Source organism: Malus sylvestris, chromosome 15 (genome assembly GCF_916048215.2).
Source record: "Malus sylvestris chromosome 15, drMalSylv7.2, whole genome shotgun sequence".
Lineage (NCBI taxonomy): Eukaryota > Viridiplantae > Streptophyta > Magnoliopsida > Rosales > Rosaceae > Malus > Malus sylvestris.
In genome coordinates, this window is record NC_062274.1 from 52,370,906 (window position 1) to 52,388,355 (window position 17,450).

Consider the following 17,450-nt stretch of genomic DNA (forward strand, 5'->3'; position numbering starts at 1 on the left):
TTGTAGCTTTTGTTCAACAACAGTTTTACCCAACGACGTCATTTCGGTGATGGTTGGCTTACGTTTTGTGAGTTTGGCGTAATTAGGTCGTGCTTGTTGTCACATCCCGGCCTTGGGTCCATCACATTCTGAGCCCGTTCCATCACTGTAGCACGATATTATTTGTTTTGGGCTCCGACCACCTTCTGAGAACTCACACAAGAACTTCCCAGTGGATCACCCATCATGGGAGTGACCTCGTGCGCTACTCGCTTAACTTCGGAGTTCCGATGGAACCCGAAGCCAATGAGCTCTCAAAAAGTCTCGTGCTAGGTAGGGATGAAAATATATATTTAAGGATCACTTCTCTGGATGATGTGGGATGTTACAATCCACCTCCCCTTAGGGGTCCGACGTCTTCGTTAGCACACTTCTGGTCAGGGATTGGCTCTGATACCATTTGTCACTTCCCGGCCCGGGGTCCATCACATCCCAGACCCACTTCACCACTGTAGCACGATATTGTCCGTTTTGGGCTTACCATTCCCTTACGGTTTTGTTTTTGGGAACTTAAGAGCAAGTTCCCAGTGGGTCACCCATCCTTGGAGTGACATGACCTCCTTCTCACTTAACTTCGGAGTTCCGACGGAACCCGAAGCCAGTGAGCTCCCAAAAAGCCTTGTACTAGGTAGGGATGAGAATATACATTTAAAGATCACTCCCGTGGTCGATGTGGGATGTTACACTTGTTGCTCTTAGTCATTATTTACGAGCATTCTCTTTACAGTCGATGTTTCGAGTTCAAATCTTTCCTTGCTCAATATCATTTGTTTGCATGTATACATAGGTATCCCCAAAAAGAGGCACCTTATGGGGCCCAATCTATAATGAACTTCGACGACGATCCGACCGTTTAGGGTTAGCGATTTCTGGTAGGCAGAGGCAAAATTAGGTTGAATAAATGTGGACATGTTTGATTTATATTGTACTGAATTTGTTGTCTTGTTGCTGACCTTATTGATGAGGAATTGGCTGTCTCCCATCATGCAATTTTTATGTGCCGACTCCTCCTCTCACTCTTCCTATTTGTCAATACATTATTAATTAACCAATTAACTAATTAATTAAGTAATCAATTGATTAATTAACTGATTAATTATGTTGAGATAATAAATGTCGTTGTCAACAACTCACTCCACATTGTTCATTTATACTTTGCGTTTGTAATAAGAAAATAAAACCAAGGGAAATGTTTGTGTGCAAAAAAGTTGCATAACTCCACAAAGAAAAGCTAAAATGGCCCTACCAGTACTATTAACATTCTAAATTGGGGTTATATTATTGTTGGTTTGGGAATTAGGGTTTATAATAATCTAAATTATTGATTGAAGAGAATATTATTATCACTTCAATTATTTTCACGAAAGAAATAGAGAGTCAAACTCGTTTTGGGAATATCGAAGTATGTATTGAAATTGAGTTCTCTTGTATACTTACTTTTAATCCAAATGTTCATTTATAAATCTAAATGGTTGTTTGGTAACTATTTTTTATTTATAATTTTTTTAAATAAAAAAATGAAAAATCAAAACCTAAAAACTAATAACTGAAATGGTTATTAAAAGTCTGTAAAAATTCACCCATTTAGTTTAAGACTATAGTAAAATATGTCGTAACCCTTAGATTTCTGATTAAAAAATAACCAAGAGAACATGATCTCAGTCTCTAGGTTTTCTACCCCTAAAAATTGTGAACTGACATTTCGATTTGGTTCCTAAATTATTCCTTAAACGTAAGTTAAGTTTCTAAACTAGTCCTTAAAATCATTAAAACTGACGATTTCATCCCTACTATAAGATTCAAAACTAGTCTATCCAATTTTTCATCAATTTAACCCATGTTACTTATAGATGACACACTTTATGAAGTAATACCGTTATTGTCTTGTCAATAAACCATTAATATTGCATATATATAATATATTACGAATCAAATTGTCAACATACCCTCCAAATTTAACTCTATACATTATTTTTTCAAGAAAATAAGTTCTTAAACGCATTAAAACTATTAACGTATACTTTAAACTGTATTACATGTAAGTCACGTAACTCGACGAAAAATTGAATAGAATAGCTTTGAGTCTTATAGTGGAAATGCAATTGACATATTTACTGAGTTAAGGGGCTTATTTTTTCTTAAAACAATCGTTTAGGAGCTGAATTAATAATTTAGGGACTAAACCAGCACATCATTCTAAAAAGAATTATAGTTAGTAATGTAACGATTCAAAGACTAAATCGGTACATTATTAATAATTACACAAATGAAAAAAGAGATTGTCTCAAAAACAAACAAAAAAACTTGGTTACGAAATGTAAAATTTCTTTGTGGTTTCAACTTTGTTGACCATCTTTAATCCCAGAATAGGATTTTAGGTAGGCAAAAATGAACTGGAAAGGGAGAATAAAAAGGTACCACTTGCAACTTGCAAGGCTGTGCATCCAAAATATCTTTTCAACATACAAAGTGGACAATTAAATTTTACAAAAAATATTTAAAATAATAAAATAAAATAAAATAAAAAGGACAAAAAACAAAATATAAGTTCAATCCAACCCCCAGACATTAACCAGAAGAAATAGTAGAGAGAGAGAGAGAGAGAGAGAGAGAGAGAGAGAGAGAGAGAGCTTCGTCTCCGAAGAGGAGAGCGGTATTAAATCATTGATATCTCAGAAACCCTAGGACAAATAAACAACTCTGAATCTTTGATCATTGCGTTTCAAGATCTCGATTGTTCGTTCAATACAGGTAAGCAATACATATATTTGTTTGTGTGTATTTTCTCAAAGCAAAAGGAAGCATTTTTAGCTTCGTGTGTGCATCTCCGTTTCTGTGTTTCGTTAAATCAGCAGCTGTTTGTGATTAGTTTTGCTGATAATCGCACACATTCTCAGCATTTCGTCCAATAAATCACTTGATGATTATCTTTTTCGTTGCAAATGATGATTTTTGAGGGCTCTTTCTGTGATTTTTCATTTCGGAAATTGTGAGATTCATTGTCTGTTTGGGTGATGAGAAAATGTGGGAAAATGAAATGAGCTTTGCAGGTTTGAATCTCTGAAGATTTTTGTTGTTTGGGGCTGAGAAAACAGAATCCCTCATGTCAACCAACTGTGATTAGGACCTCATTTGTTTAGGAGATTCTATTCAATTCAAAGGTTTCCATCTTGTATCTCTTCTTTCCATGTTTTCTTCAGGAACAAATTTGAGGGTTTGAGTCAGAAGCGTGCGGTGATTGGGAATTTTTGGCTTTTCATTAACACAGTTAGCCTTGTGGTTGGGCCCTCCGATTCATTTAGAGTGTAAGTGTAAGTGGTGGTATTTAATGGGGAGAAAGCGGAAAACCCAGTTGGATGGCAGCTTTAGTTTTGTGTTTGTTTGGGTTTCGATGTTATTATAGTGATGAAAATGGTTTCGTCGTGATCACCATACTCCTCAAAAAGTTGGATGGTTGTAGTGTTGTCCATTTGAATGTATTTCTATGCTGGCATATCTGTGTTTTAAGCTTGTGTATGTTTGGGTTTCAAACTCGTATGCCTTATGAATCGTATTGATAATTTTGAAGTTTCCAGTAGACGTGTTCTTGCCCATTGATGTACGTGTGTATTCATGTCAATGTGGAGAAGGATATTAATAGCAGAGTTATAGTTATTACGTCATCTTTCTGTTTACAATTGTTTAGTGGCAAGTTATTGACTTTATCCCATGTTTTTCTTTTCCTATTTTCCTTTGTTGATGGTGACATATTTATCAATTGGCTTGTCAACACTGTGCTTTAGTTATACATTTTTTTCCCATGTTGTATACCTTTTCTGCCTCTGTCATCTTACACTATATCGTTTGACAGGGACTGGTTTGTGCTTCAGCAATGGCAAACTCCAAGAGTTCATCAAATATCAGAAATTTTATGTATTCCGGAAAGCATCCTTTACTTCCTCCTAAAAGTCCATTTCCTAGTGTTGCCCCATCATATGCAGATTATGTCTTTAGTCCTGCAATTGGATCAAAAATTGTTCAGAAGCCTAGAGAGGGAAATGCACATCACCAGAGGACTTCCTCAGAGAGCCTACTTATAGAGGAACAGCCTTCTTGGCTTGATGATCTCCTTAATGAGCCAGACACACCTATACGCAGAGGAGGTCATCGTCGTTCATCAAGTGACTCTTTTGCATATGTGGATGCAATTAATGCTTCCAACCTTGATTATTCCACTCAAGACGAGTACAAATATCATAATATGATTTCTGCACCCTCTTGGGGATCTCAAGACTTTGATCCTCGAAAAGATTTACGACATGCTTCATTATACACAGAACTGAACTTGGTGAAGCAGAAGAATAAAGCGTGGGAGTCTTCTTTGAATAGTGTAAATAACCTGGGTGGCCTTCCTTCTGCCAGGGATAACATTGTTCTTCAGAGTTCAAGATCATTATCTACACCACAAGAAGCTGATGGGATTGCCTCTACAGCAAATGAAAAGCAGGATCATGTTGATTCTGGTCTTCATGATCCAAAGGCTTCTTCTGAGAGAAAGGACAATTCCAATGCTAAGCCTTATGCATCTGAGACAGATGCAAAACGTGCTAAACAGTATGTAGTTTCTTTAGTATTTTACCTATACTTTTACTCATTTTACCTGATATCAACAAAGCGACATTAATCATACATAAATTTTGGTTTTCTCTTTTCCTGCCTGTACTTCATTTTTTTCCTGGTTGTTGCGTAGGTTTTCCAGATGAATTGATTTAGTATTTCTTTGCTCCCATACTCATTTTATCTGACATCAACATAGCAAAATTACTCTTACATATTAGGTTGTCTCTTTGATCTGTCTCTACTTTTCTTTAGGTTGTTTTATAGGTTTTCCAGATGGAATAAACATACACCCTCTATCTCACACACTCAATTTATTCCAAAAAACATAATTCGAGGCTGCTTTACAAAAGTCTTTACTGTAGTTAGAATGCATATAATTTGTGTGGATAAGAATTGTTCCCTTAAATGGATCTATGTGATGACTAGCATAACGGAATGTAAATAATTGGGAAGAGCACTTGAATAGATGAAATAAGGACTATGGTACTTTTCTAGTATGGTACGGATACAGGATCTTTCGATGCTTTGTATGTGGTATGTTAGGGGTAATTTGTTGCTTCTCTGCAACTTGGTTACTTAGTGGGCTACATGGGGTTGGGATTTGCATTGTTACATCTATGTTGCAAGTGTGCAACTTCAAGTGCATCCATACAATCATACACAAATGCATAAAACTTACATGCAAGCACATCACATTAATATACTGCAAGCATTTAAGTATATAAATAGCTGTATTTGGACAAATTTTTCCTTAATTGCAAGCATACACCTGTAATATATTACAAATATGAAGAAAGTTTAGTCTATTTACTTTAGATCACCTGGTGTTAGGCATGAAATTGAGTTGTTGGCCAGTATGTGGCCCTGAGTATTAGGCGTGACTAGGTATGTGGAATACATTTTTGCGTGATTACGTATGAGGCGTAGCTTCATATACTTTTCTAATTTGGGAAGACAATACAGCATGAGAAGCTAAATGTGGAATACTACCTATCATCTGTTTTATAGCTAATGTGGAGAAGTACGTATGCTAATTTAATAGTTTTAATTTATATAGTTTAGTTTTCTGTAAAACCGGAGGAAGATAGTTGAAGGACTGGACTAGGACTGTCCCTTTGCTCTTAAGCATTTGAATGCTGCTTGTTCAAATCTCAAGAGTAATTCACTTACGGGCTATCTCCATAAGTTTTAAGTTAAATTTCCACAGATTTCTTTTCAAAATTGGGGTGGAGTGAAAGAATTTTCTTAAACCTTGATAAAATTTTGATGAAAGAAGTTTTTCCTAATTGTTTTACATACTAAATTGTGAATACTGGCTCTTAGTGACTGCTTATCTGGATAACTCCTTCAGACTGCTTATCTCTTCTTGGCGAATATCGTTCTTTGGCGTGCAAGGGCAAGAAGGCCAGGGTGATGTGGGGTTGCCTGGTCTTGGTGGTGATATGGGTGGTTTGGATGGAGAGAAATAGGAGAATTTTTAAGCTTACGATGGATTGTGTTTTGAGGAGCTTTGGGACAGAATTTGTTTTCAGTCTGCGCTTTGGGCTTTTGTTTCCTTGGAGTTCAGAGATACCCCTTTATCCCTAATTTGGATTGATTGGAAGGCTGCTATTTATTTATTTTTCTCTAGGGTTTTGTTTGGATTTTCAGTTTTCAGTCTTGCTGCGGTTTTTTCCTTCTCGTTTGTGTGTCTCTGGTTGTTTGATGTGATCTTTTTGACCTCTCCTTTGTTTTTTTCCCTTTCTTGGGTTTAGTATAATCATTTCTTTCTCAACAAAATTATCAACTCGCTCTGTATCATGATGCAGATGTTGGGTTTGATATAATCATTTCCTTTTAACAGCACTAATGTTGATAATTCTAGAAACTTGGTTGGTGTATTCTTGAATTCAAATATTAAACTATATTTTAGTAGACTGAATTACTAGTTATTGTAGGCAATTTGCTCAACGTTCACGGGTTCGGAAACTTCAATACATAGCAGAGCTGGAGAGGAATGTGCAAGCTTTACAGGCAAGTGTCAGCAAAAGCTGGAAGTACTCTATTTAAGTTTGAATTGGGTTTTCTTCTGAGGTGTTTTATGATAATTTATGATTCACAATAGTGTTCCTGCATGTGTTACTCCACAGGCAGAAGGGACTGAAGTTTCGGCTGAGCTTGAGTTTCTCAACCAGCAGAATATGATTCTGAGCATGGAGAACAAAGCCCTCAAGCAGCGCTTAGAAAGTATAGCACAGGAGCAGCTTATCAAATACTGTAAGCTTCTACCTTGAACATTCAGGTTTTCATAATCTATGCATTTTCGGCTTCATCTGTTACTTGAATTTGGATAGAGTTAAATTAGAACTGTGTATTAGGATTTTGATTATTTGAATCAGAAGCTGAAAAAGTTATAAGCCTGAAGCTTTCTCAAAGTACATTTTACACTTCATACCCATGGCAGTTTGAGGATGATTGGTACTCAAATGGAGAACAATGAGAAACTATGCTTTGAAGATCTGGAGAAAATTAGATAACACATAGGGGATGTTAGACTTCAACATAATATTTAACAATTTGAGTGCGGGGACCATGTGGATTGTAAAAGCCTTGGGTTTGGAATTTAAACGTTTTACCTACCGTCACTCTTTTATCACCTGAATACCTGGAATTTTTGCTATAGTGGTATAATACTCACTTTTTAGCAGGCTCAAAGTACATTTTACACTTCATACACATTTTAGGGAGAATTCAAGTCAGAACGTTTGCATTTAAAATGCATGTGAATGCCCTCTCCAGGGCTACCTCACAATGTAGTTCAATGTCAAATGGATGTTTCCAGTCATTATTTCTTAAATGCAAAAATTCTCACCTGAGGGTTCCTTTTATACAGGTTGGTAGGTCTTGGCTAAACAACTATGGTTGATGAACTGTTTTTGTTTAGAATTTGGTAGATGTTAATGTTTCATGGGTTTGCAATTGGATGCCTTGGCTCTTCCTAAAATATTGAAAGTTACAATAAACATGATTTAAACTGCGCTAAAAGATGCATGGAAGATTTGAAGGCCCATGTATCTGGAAGCGGTTTTGATGTATCTGTCATGTCAACAGCAGAACTTTCTTTACCCCTTTTTGGTATTCATTATTTAATAAGGTGACTAAGATGTTTCCATTTTCAGTGGAACAAGAATTATTGGAGAGGGAGATTGGGAGGCTACGAGCCTTGTATCAGCAACAACAACAGCAGCATCAACAGCAACAGCAGCGACCTTCTTCTAGCCATAGCCACTCTAACAGCAGAGACCTTGATTCCCAATTTGCAAACCTGTCTTTGAAACACAAGGATGCAAATGCAGGTCGTGACCCTGTAACAGGCGCACTTCGCATTTAGATGTCCATGTAGCCAAAAGTTGTGTTTTGCCTCCACTTTTCTTCCATTGATCGATGTTGCATGCCACGCCTGACCAAGTTTCTTGCTTCCCTTGTGTGGGATAAGGCCGAGCTATTCCATTCCCGGCGCCTTCTTTCTCTGTCTCTCTGTCTCTCTCCTCACCTTGTGCGATTTGATTTCTGTTTATTGCCCTTGTCTGTTAAGTTAATGTCGGTGCACCTGGTAGCCAACTCCCAAAGTAAATTCTACTTGGGGCAGTTGACTTACCGGTGGTGGTAACTCAAAGCAGGTTCAGTATTTCAATCGTTATTGTATGTCTGAAGTAAATCATTTATTCATAAAATGTTGTATGTTCCATTTTTTGCCCGTTGCAGAGTTCAGCATAGTACAAAAAGATGGGCCGATTGGATGGTAGCAAAAAAAATGTGTACTTGTAAAATGTTTCAAATGAAATCTGTGGTTTCTTTGATTTTGTTGTCACTGTTGATATAATTGATATGCACGTATCGCACCTGTTCAAAATTTTAGTTATTTTTCTGTACAATTCTCGTATGCCATGTCAGCATATTGGACAGAAAATTTGACCACGGATTTAACTATAGGAGATAAAAGTCGGAAACCCTCCCTCTTAGTGTAGAATATCGTTTGTATTTGAGAAAATGACTTTCAAGGAGTATAGTGGCTTTCGTGAATACTTTCAGATGCATCTCGTCTCTGACCAAACACGCATGTTGAAAACATTAACCTTGTAAGTACAAAGATTTGAGAACGTCCAGCAGTTGGTGTTTGGTCTATAGAGGATGTGGAAATGTCAAAATGATGTAATATTTAACAGAGGTTTGCCGGTTGTGCAAATAGCAGTGCGTGTCTGCGGTAAACAATGGGTCGAGTATCAAGTGGCGGTGAAGATGAAGAGGCCGCCGGCTGCAGAAAGTGCAGCAGCGGACCGGGGCTGCTGCTGCGGATGGATTTGTTAAACTGAACTGTGATGGGGCCTGATCTTCTTCAGGAGAAGACAGTGGCTTTGGTTGGATAGTGAGGGAGATACGGCGGGGTGTTTCATCACTGCGGGAAGGGAAGGGATTGCTCCTTGTTGCTCAAGTTTAATGGCTGAGGCGGAGGCGGTGCGTGCAGGCTTAATAGGTTTCTAGTCTCATCTGCGTGCAGTGTCTTTCCGTTTTGCTCAATGGTTTTAATTATAATGGTGACGTGTAAATCAAGTAACAAAATCATAATCTCCTACGAGAAACAGCTTGGAACTCATACCCAACGACAGTGATCGAAAGACGGCTTTTGTAAGAGAAAGACTAGTGTATACAAGGAGGCCGACGTGCTCTCCAAACTTTGTGACATTGGTGTAGCCTTGGTTGTTACGAAGCTGATCAAAAGAAGGGGATTAGGCCAATTCAGCTGGAGACGCGGCCGCAAGATCCAGCTGAATTCAATCGCATTCTCAACAGGTACAAGGCTTCCAAGGATGCTGCTACCTCGGTTTCCAAAAGAGAAGCTTCAGTTTGTCCCATTTTTATGAGGCCAAGAAGAAGAAAGATGATGGCGCTGATGATTGTGTTGGCGATTTTGATTGAGGACGGAGATGATGATGATGATGTCGATCCCAAGCTTCAAAAACAAGGCAAGAAGCAGATTTCCGAGGACAAGTACCCAATATAGGATGCTCGGATTGACCTGTTTCCAGAAGATGAATTGATCAAACTCATCGCTTCACTCGAATCCAAGATACAGGCCTCGACACTGGAGATTGATTCCATGGAAAGATATAAGATTTATGCTGCAAAACAAAATCTAAAATTTATCCCGAACTGAGTCAAGCTCAAGCAAAACACCGGGACACTTGAAGCCTGCGAATTTTTATGTGCAGAATCCCCCCTCTCAAGACCCTGTAAAGCCATTCATTCATGACGCATTTGGTAAAAAAATTACTCACGAATTGGCCCAATGGGGTGGTTTTAATAAGAATTCGGTGAATGCTGCTACTACTAGTACTTCAACCTTGCAATGGAAGAATCCGATGAGTACTACTTCTGCTACTAGTACTTCAGCCATGGAATCGAAGCCTCCATTGCCTGTGAAACGTCCAATGCTGCCAAGTGCGTGAATTTCAAGATCAGAATCACACAAGAAGATTAATTAAGGACACCATCTCTAATCCTTGGTTATAGAACTTCTAGTCTTCTACTAATGTTTGGTTTTGTTTAGAGATTTGCGATTGTTTTTTCAATTTTAATTCTGTTGGAAGACTATGAATAAATTCGAAAGGATGTGTGTACTTTTTATGCGAAAGCTTGAATCTCAACACGCTCTTACAAACACGAACAATTGTTATGACCCTGCGTGCACTTCTAGAACCTCGCAGGTCATCGGGTTGGCTACGGTATATCGAGTTGCCCCTTGGTTTTCGCCTCCCAAGACCTAGAGCCAAAAGTGATAGCCCTAAAGACCTAACTAGAATATTTGAACTGTAGAAAAACTTGTGTTTCTTATATCTTCTCTCTTCGCCAAAGCCTCCTTATATAGTGGTTGGGAAGAGTGTACAAAGACTGAAAAGCCCATGAAAATCCCAAGTATATTCTAATATGAATATCTCTTGATTTTCATCTATTTATCACATAGATGATTAGGAGGTTAATAACCTTATGTGGGTGGAATATCCTTTGATATTTATACAAGATAAAGCCTACAAATTCAATTAATTCACCGTTGGAAGTCGGTTATTTCGCTTCTGCTTTCGTTCTTGATAAAGTTATCCTGCCAAATTGTGTGCAATAGTAATTAAAATGAGATGATTAGTTGCTGCAAACTGTCCAATTTGTCACTCTAGTAAGCCGAGCATGATGAAGTGCATCTTGTACATCTGGTCGGTTTTAGCATCTGGTTGTTTCATCTTCGATACAGACATCTACTTTCACCGTATTTCGCTGCAGATAATGTGAGTTCAAATTAAACACAATATGTTGGCCTGTTGCAAATTCATTTGTGTTGGCCTGTTGCAAATTCATTTGAACAGCCATTATCGAGTCCGACTCAACAGCAAGAGGTAAGAATCCTCCATCAATTGCGAATTCCACCCCGGGTGGCAATTTGCACACAATCCACCTGCTACTCCTACCATAATAACCACATACTAATAGCTAATAAAACATGTTGATCAGTAAGCAACTCCCAGGTCAACTATGGTCACTTGAGATGGAAAAAAAGTGGCGTGCGATGGTAGGGGTAAAATATGAGAATTTACCTGTCTAATGATATTCCTCTTCATTTGTAAGTGCGGGGTTTCAAGTTCATCTCACATGGAAAGCGATGAGATATTATATTTGGCTTTTTAGCCAAATGGCCTTTAAGATTGGCATAACTCCTCACTTTGGTCCATAAAATTTAAAATCGATAGAAGTAGTCCATGAGTTTGTCCACCGTTAATCATTTTGGTTATTTCGTGAAAAATCTCTGTTAAATAAGGGACCAAAATGACATAAGTACCCTTAATTTTTGTTAAATCATTTGGCCTATTGTTTATTGAATTGAGGGTATTTTTGTCAATTTGGTTCTTATTAACAAAGATTTTCACGGAATGACTAAAATGTTTGATGGTGGACAAACTCAAGATCATCGATTTCAAATATCAGGAACCAAAGTGAAGAGATGTCAATCTCAGGAACAATTTTGAATAAAAATGCCTTATACTTGTGTTGAATTCGATATATACGTAGTTAGTGGCTGGCCTATTGTGTGGTCTAACCCAATCCTCCTCTCCTTAAATTGAATATCATTGTATAAAAAATAAAAAATAAAAATTACCGTATGCCATTATTATCTTCCTTGGGGAAAAAGGAAAGATTATTTTTTTCTTTAAAAAAAGGGTATTGTATATGGGGAAAAAAGGAAAGATCAGAATGTCGATGACGTGTAAATCAAGTAATAGAATCATGATCTCCTGATATATTTGGAAACTAGTTTTCTCAGTTTAATTTCTGTTTCCTATTTGAATTTGGTTTCCTTGTACAACATGAACCTCTTCCCGTACTTCCCTCCCTCCCTCCCTCCCTCCCTATATATATACTCAATCACCACCCTATTTGCTTGCTCATTGTGTATTACTTACAATTTAGAATTCAGAATTCGGAATTTGGAATTTCAGAGAGATCGCGGAGAAGATCGAGCAGAAGAAGATGGTGGCTCCTACAAGAAGAAGCTTGGAACTCATACCCAACGAGAGTGCTCGAAAGATGGCCTTTCGGAAGCGAAAGAAAAATGTATACAAGAAGGCCGACGAGCTTTCCAAACTTTGTGACATTGATGTAGCCTTGATTGTCTACGAAGCTGATCAAAACAAGGGCATCAGGCCAATTCAACCGGAGACGTGGCCACAAGATCCAGTTGAATTCAATCGCATTCTCGACAGGTACAAGACTTCCAGGGAGACTGCTGCCCCTGGTTTTTCCAAGAGAAACTTCGATTTGTCTGATTTTTATGAGGCCAGGAAGAAGAAAGATGAGAAAGATTACAGTAATGGTGACGACAATAATGATGATGGTGATGATAGTGATGACGATGAGGATGCTCATGTTGATCCCGAACTTCATAAACCGGGCAATAAACAGATTTCTGAGGACAAGTACCCACCATGGGATCCTCGAATAGACCTGTTTTCACAAGATGAATTGACTAAACTCATCGCTTCACTCGAAGCCAAGATACAAGCCTCGACACTGAGGATTGACTCCATGGACAGATACAAGCTATATGCTGAAAAACAGAATCGAAATTTATCCCGGCCTGAGTCAAGCTCAGGAAAAACACTGCAACATCTGAAGCCTGCGAATTTTGATGTTCAGAAGCCCCCCTCTCAAAACCCAATGAATACTACGACCACTGCTTCTACTACTAGTACTTCAGCCACTCAATCAAAGCCTCCGACGTCTGTGAAATGTCCAATGCTTCCAAGTGCATGGATTTCATTCTCAGAATCACAGAAGACTTCATTAAGGACGTCATCATCTGGTGGATGAGTGGATCTAATCCTTGGTTATCCAACTTCTACTAATGTTTAGTTTGATTTTTCTTTTTGGACAATAGTAATTTTGATTGGTTCATCTTTTGATTTACCGTTTGGCTATAAATGAATTTGACCTTAAGTTTTTGTTTAGAGATCAATTGGCGATATATTGTTTCATAATTTTAGCTCCATTAATTCATTGTTGGAAATTGGTTATTATGCTTTTGCTCTGATTCGTGATAACATCCTAATAAATTTATCGCGAATGCTTTTGTCCAATCAATTCTGTTTGTAGTTGTACTTTGAGTACATCAAAAACAACAAAGCTAAGTGAGTTCGGCTGTATGAATATTAAAACACCACTGCGTTGAATGAAAAAATTTGAAGGAGCCCAGGTGAGTTTAGTTGTAAAAAAAATGGCTAGATTTGCATAATTCTGATGAATTCGGTTCGACAAATATATATAATGAAAATGATGGAAACAGATTAATTTTGAGATTAAGTTAATGTAAGTACACAAATGAAGTACATGGTTTTCATATTTCTGAAGTTGCTACAAAACTTAAACAGAATTGCATTTTATGGCTAGCCCATTGTGAGGTTTAGCCTACCTCCCACCCTTTATGTAGATAATATCGAATGTATTCAAATTAGAACTAGCCGTTAAGTTGACTGGTAAGAAAGATGAAGTTGAAAGGATGGAATTAACTTAGGTTTCAACATATATTGGGGAAGGGAAATGGCTATGACCCATATTGGCTGCAATCACCAACCTATAAATTCTGGCTTAGATTGGTCTGCTGCCTTTGCATTGTCAAAATATATATACAGTGAAACTTGTCTGGTAAAATATATATACCATTGAACATTAAAACATTACTACTTTAATTAATCGCAAGTTTAACAACAGTAGACATGGTTTTTTCAAATTTCAACGGCGCTAGAAAACCAAAAACGAATTTCCTACAAGTAATGAATCGAAGATCATCAGCGTTAATTCTCAGACAATATGTCAGAACACAGCTGCAAGGATCAACAGCGAGACAAAGACTACGATGGAACGCTTTGATGCTGTCGCACTAGGAGCCGCATTGGGAAGTCTAGGGTACTCGTCCGGAGGGGCCATCACACATTCATCCCCGTTGAATGAAATTTTCCTAGGAAAAGTCCATCCCTCTCTAAAAGTGAAAGTCCCTGCATCTTTGTGCAGTAGCATCTCAGTCTGCACGACCCCATTCTTCCCCCTAGTGAGTAACAGGTCGTTGTAGTATTTGATTCCCCAAAACATTCCTGTATCATCTGTAGAAAGCAAATGCACCTTAATGTTATTTCAAAGTTGTGTATTCTAAACAGAATAAATTATGGGGCTTTCGGTTTGTTTAACTTACTTATGGTTCCATACTGATTGAGAGGGTGGTAGTTGAAGCTGAAAAGCCGAGTCAAGCTTTGCAGACTCGGGTGCTGAACGACTAAGGTCCAGTAAGAATAGTTTTTAACGAAATTGTAATTGGAGATTGTAATCTTGACCCTCCAGTACTCCTTGTAACTCTGCTTGACATGCCAATGTACTCTTATTGGGCACATGTGCCGCGAACAAGTCACCAAAGGTGATGGTTCTTCAGTCTCATGGGTGTGCGGAAGTTGCAGAAGAGGTGGAGATTCTTCACCTGGCCTGCTGATTTGTAGTATACACAAAAATTGATTCATTGTAGAGAATACCAAAGAAATATTGAAGCACGAAGTATAAGACACAAGGTTCTTAAAAGCAACTATTTCCAACAAAGACAAATAAAAACTTCAAAGATTTGAAATAACATGTCCCAAAGTTGTTTAAGTTCTTTGTAAATGTTTCAGAAAAGTCTGCTTTAAATCATCAAAACATGTTTTAGTTTCATATTTCTTTGTTAGAGAATCGATAACCTAGATCTTTCTTACTTCACGCATTTCACTCCGGGAAGTCCTTGGCATCCACAGCTGCACTTGGGGCACCGAACAATGGTGCTACTGTAGAACGCAGACAAGGAAGCACAGCACTTTGGAGAAGGTGATGCTCTGATCAGGGAGTAGATGCAGGTCACATTCCATGTCTCTACAATAAAACCACATCAAACATGTTACACAAATAAAATTAACTCTCACTAACCCTAAAACATTTCACTAATAGCCAAGTGCTTCTAGTTTATTATTGACCCGAAAATGCTTTTTGACAAAATACATGCTTCTCCAAGAAGCGTTTCAAAGTGCTTTCGTCACCCTAAAAACATTTGCCTAAACTTTGTGAAACCTTATTTTAATTATCCAGCCAATACCCCAGGTACGCTTTAAGTAGTGCTTCTGTCACTGTAAGAAGCACTTTTGCGTCCAAACTTTGTAAGAAAGTAATTCTAGTTATCTAATACACCAAAGACGTTCTTTTGTAGCCCTAAAAATTTTAATAAACGCTTTTATCTACTTCTTGCGAACCTTTGGTAATAAACGCTTTAAGTTATATGAAAGCGATACTGAGTGAAATTTTTGAATGCTCACCGAGTACTTGTTTCCATCGACGACCATCATGACTAAACTTTGTCGGTTGGACTTGGAATGGCATGCCGCAGGTGTAACCAGGGAGTCCAATGGTGAAATTGATGGGCATAACTATGTCTTTCCCTGCAAAGGATCCGACGCTCATCGCAAAAGAAGATCCGAACTTGGAAGAGTCTTGGATCATGGAAGAGAGCTCTCCTCCCTTGCAGCAATTGAAGTACTGCTTGTTGAAAGGGGCTCCGGGCAACAGATCGATAACCACCGGCTTCCTTTTACAGCAATGAGGAAGGTCTGGTGAACCCTTGAACTTGGAGCAGTTTCCTTGTTCAATGGCCTCAGCTCCCCACATGTCCCATATCACTTCATCACCTTTCCATGTCCAACCCAACTTCCAACCGGGCCGGTCCACGTGGCGAAACTGCTGGAAGTTGTATATCGATACTTTAATCTGAAATAATAATGTAGTAAAAATCAAGTAAATATTCTTCTTACGGATGCTCAGTTTAAATCTCCTTAACCAAATCCAGTAGAAAGGATTCTGTTTTGCAATTATCTGCAATAATTAGGTGGTTTTTTAATTGCCCCAACATCGTTTTGAGACTTCCCTCAGTACAAGAAAAGATGTCTTTTGTGACAAACATTTATCGCGACAAAACAACAAATGATCATGAAAAGTGTCCCGGTAAATGCAACATTTGTCAACGTCTAGATTTACAGCAAATCCCACATAAGTGTCGTGGAAGCTCTACTAACAATGGACGCTTTGCTCACCCGCACATTTTTTTTCACGTGTGAAATGTTAAAAATAACCAAAATCCAAATCAATAGAATATTTCTTCATATATTCTTTTTTTATTATTAATCAAGAATACTTCACGAGAGATTAAGTGTATATGTTTGTTAAAAACTCCCTGGCCCTGTGGGGCTATTTTGGAAATTCAAGTAACAAAATACAGGACCTAGACAAATATCTCAAGTGACAGACTGCAGGTTTTCTCTTCTGGTAATGCAGTGCAATGAAATGAAATAACAAAAAACTCACGTACGTACATCAGATGAGCTTCCACTTTGCTGCAGAAAATCCCATCTGATTGTTATGTTGGCATATGGATCTAATGGATCATACCCATCTGCATCATATATTAATTGTCACCAAAATTTCAACAAATGAATTAAACAAAAATCTTAGAGATAGGGAGAGAGAGAGAGGTAGCTAGTTACTTACATGATAATCCGAAGGAGTTGATAAGAGAGAAGATGAAAACCAAGAGCAGGTTCATCTTTTCCCCAAATTCAAAATCTCCAAATTGAACTGCAATAATATATATCCAGACACTTGAGAGAGATTATATTCTCAAAAAGCTAATTAATCTTTTTTTCGTATGTAATTTATTATTAGTGTGAGATAATGCAGATGACGATGATCAATTTCTAAATTAGTAACTCACAGTCACAGTCACTAGTGCTGGATCACTGCTGTATATTGCAATATGAGAAACTTTTAAGTGTGCTCGGAATATAAGGTGGTTCACCATATGTCATTATATTAGTGAAGGAAGTTTTATCTTTCAAGTGTCTTTTCACTTGTATAATGACATATGATGTATCATCCTTGGTTCCCGGCACATTGAAAAATCTTTCATTGCGATATAAAGAGATTTTTCAGTGTGTTCGGAACACAGGATGATACATCATGTGTCACTATACAAATGATGAGATATTTGTATTAAAAAATTAACAACTTGAAAAATAAAATTTCCCTCCACTTATATAATAATACATGGTATACTATTCATGTTTTGAGCACAAAATAAAAATTTCTCTTGCGATATATAGCTAGCTAATTCTTTGACCCCATTAATTACTAATTAATAATTAAGTAAGATTCCTCTCTTTATAAACACC

At 37.7% G+C, this 17,450-nt stretch overlaps 3 protein-coding genes across 4 annotated transcripts; 2 read left to right on the forward strand and 1 right to left on the reverse strand.

Annotated features, from left to right (window-relative positions):
* The first annotated feature begins 2,611 nt into the window (after positions 1-2,611).
* Positions 2,612-8,477, forward strand: LOC126604845 (uncharacterized protein At4g06598-like). The gene is made up of 5 exons (XM_050272160.1): positions 2,612-2,790; positions 3,890-4,632; positions 6,576-6,655; positions 6,772-6,894; positions 7,797-8,477. The coding sequence occupies exons 2-5, from the start codon at positions 3,911-3,913 to the stop codon at positions 8,006-8,008; spliced, it is 1,137 nt and encodes a 378-aa protein (XP_050128117.1). The 5' UTR covers positions 2,612-2,790; positions 3,890-3,910; the 3' UTR covers positions 8,009-8,477.
* A 3,623-nt stretch (positions 8,478-12,100) lies between these two features.
* LOC126603098 (agamous-like MADS-box protein AGL103) lies at positions 12,101-13,032 on the forward strand. The gene has a single exon (XM_050269847.1). The coding sequence runs from the start codon at positions 12,193-12,195 to the stop codon at positions 13,030-13,032; it is 840 nt and encodes a 279-aa protein (XP_050125804.1). The 5' UTR covers positions 12,101-12,192.
* Positions 13,033-13,856: 824 nt separating this feature from the next.
* LOC126604709 (COBRA-like protein 6) lies at positions 13,857-16,904 on the reverse strand. Of its 2 annotated transcripts, none has more exons than XM_050272006.1 (6): positions 16,771-16,904; positions 16,596-16,675; positions 15,546-15,993; positions 14,955-15,108; positions 14,408-14,691; positions 13,857-14,318 (listed from the first exon to the last, which is right to left on the reverse strand). In XM_050272006.1, exons 1-6 carry the CDS (start codon positions 16,823-16,825, stop codon positions 14,032-14,034), a joined length of 1,308 nt encoding a protein of 435 aa, XP_050127963.1. In that variant the 5' UTR covers positions 16,826-16,904; the 3' UTR covers positions 13,857-14,031. The 2 variants fall into 2 exon arrangements, with proteins under 2 accessions (XP_050127963.1, XP_050127962.1); XM_050272005.1 differs by having other exon boundaries at positions 14,408-14,694.
* Between the last annotated feature and the right edge of the window lie 546 nt (positions 16,905-17,450).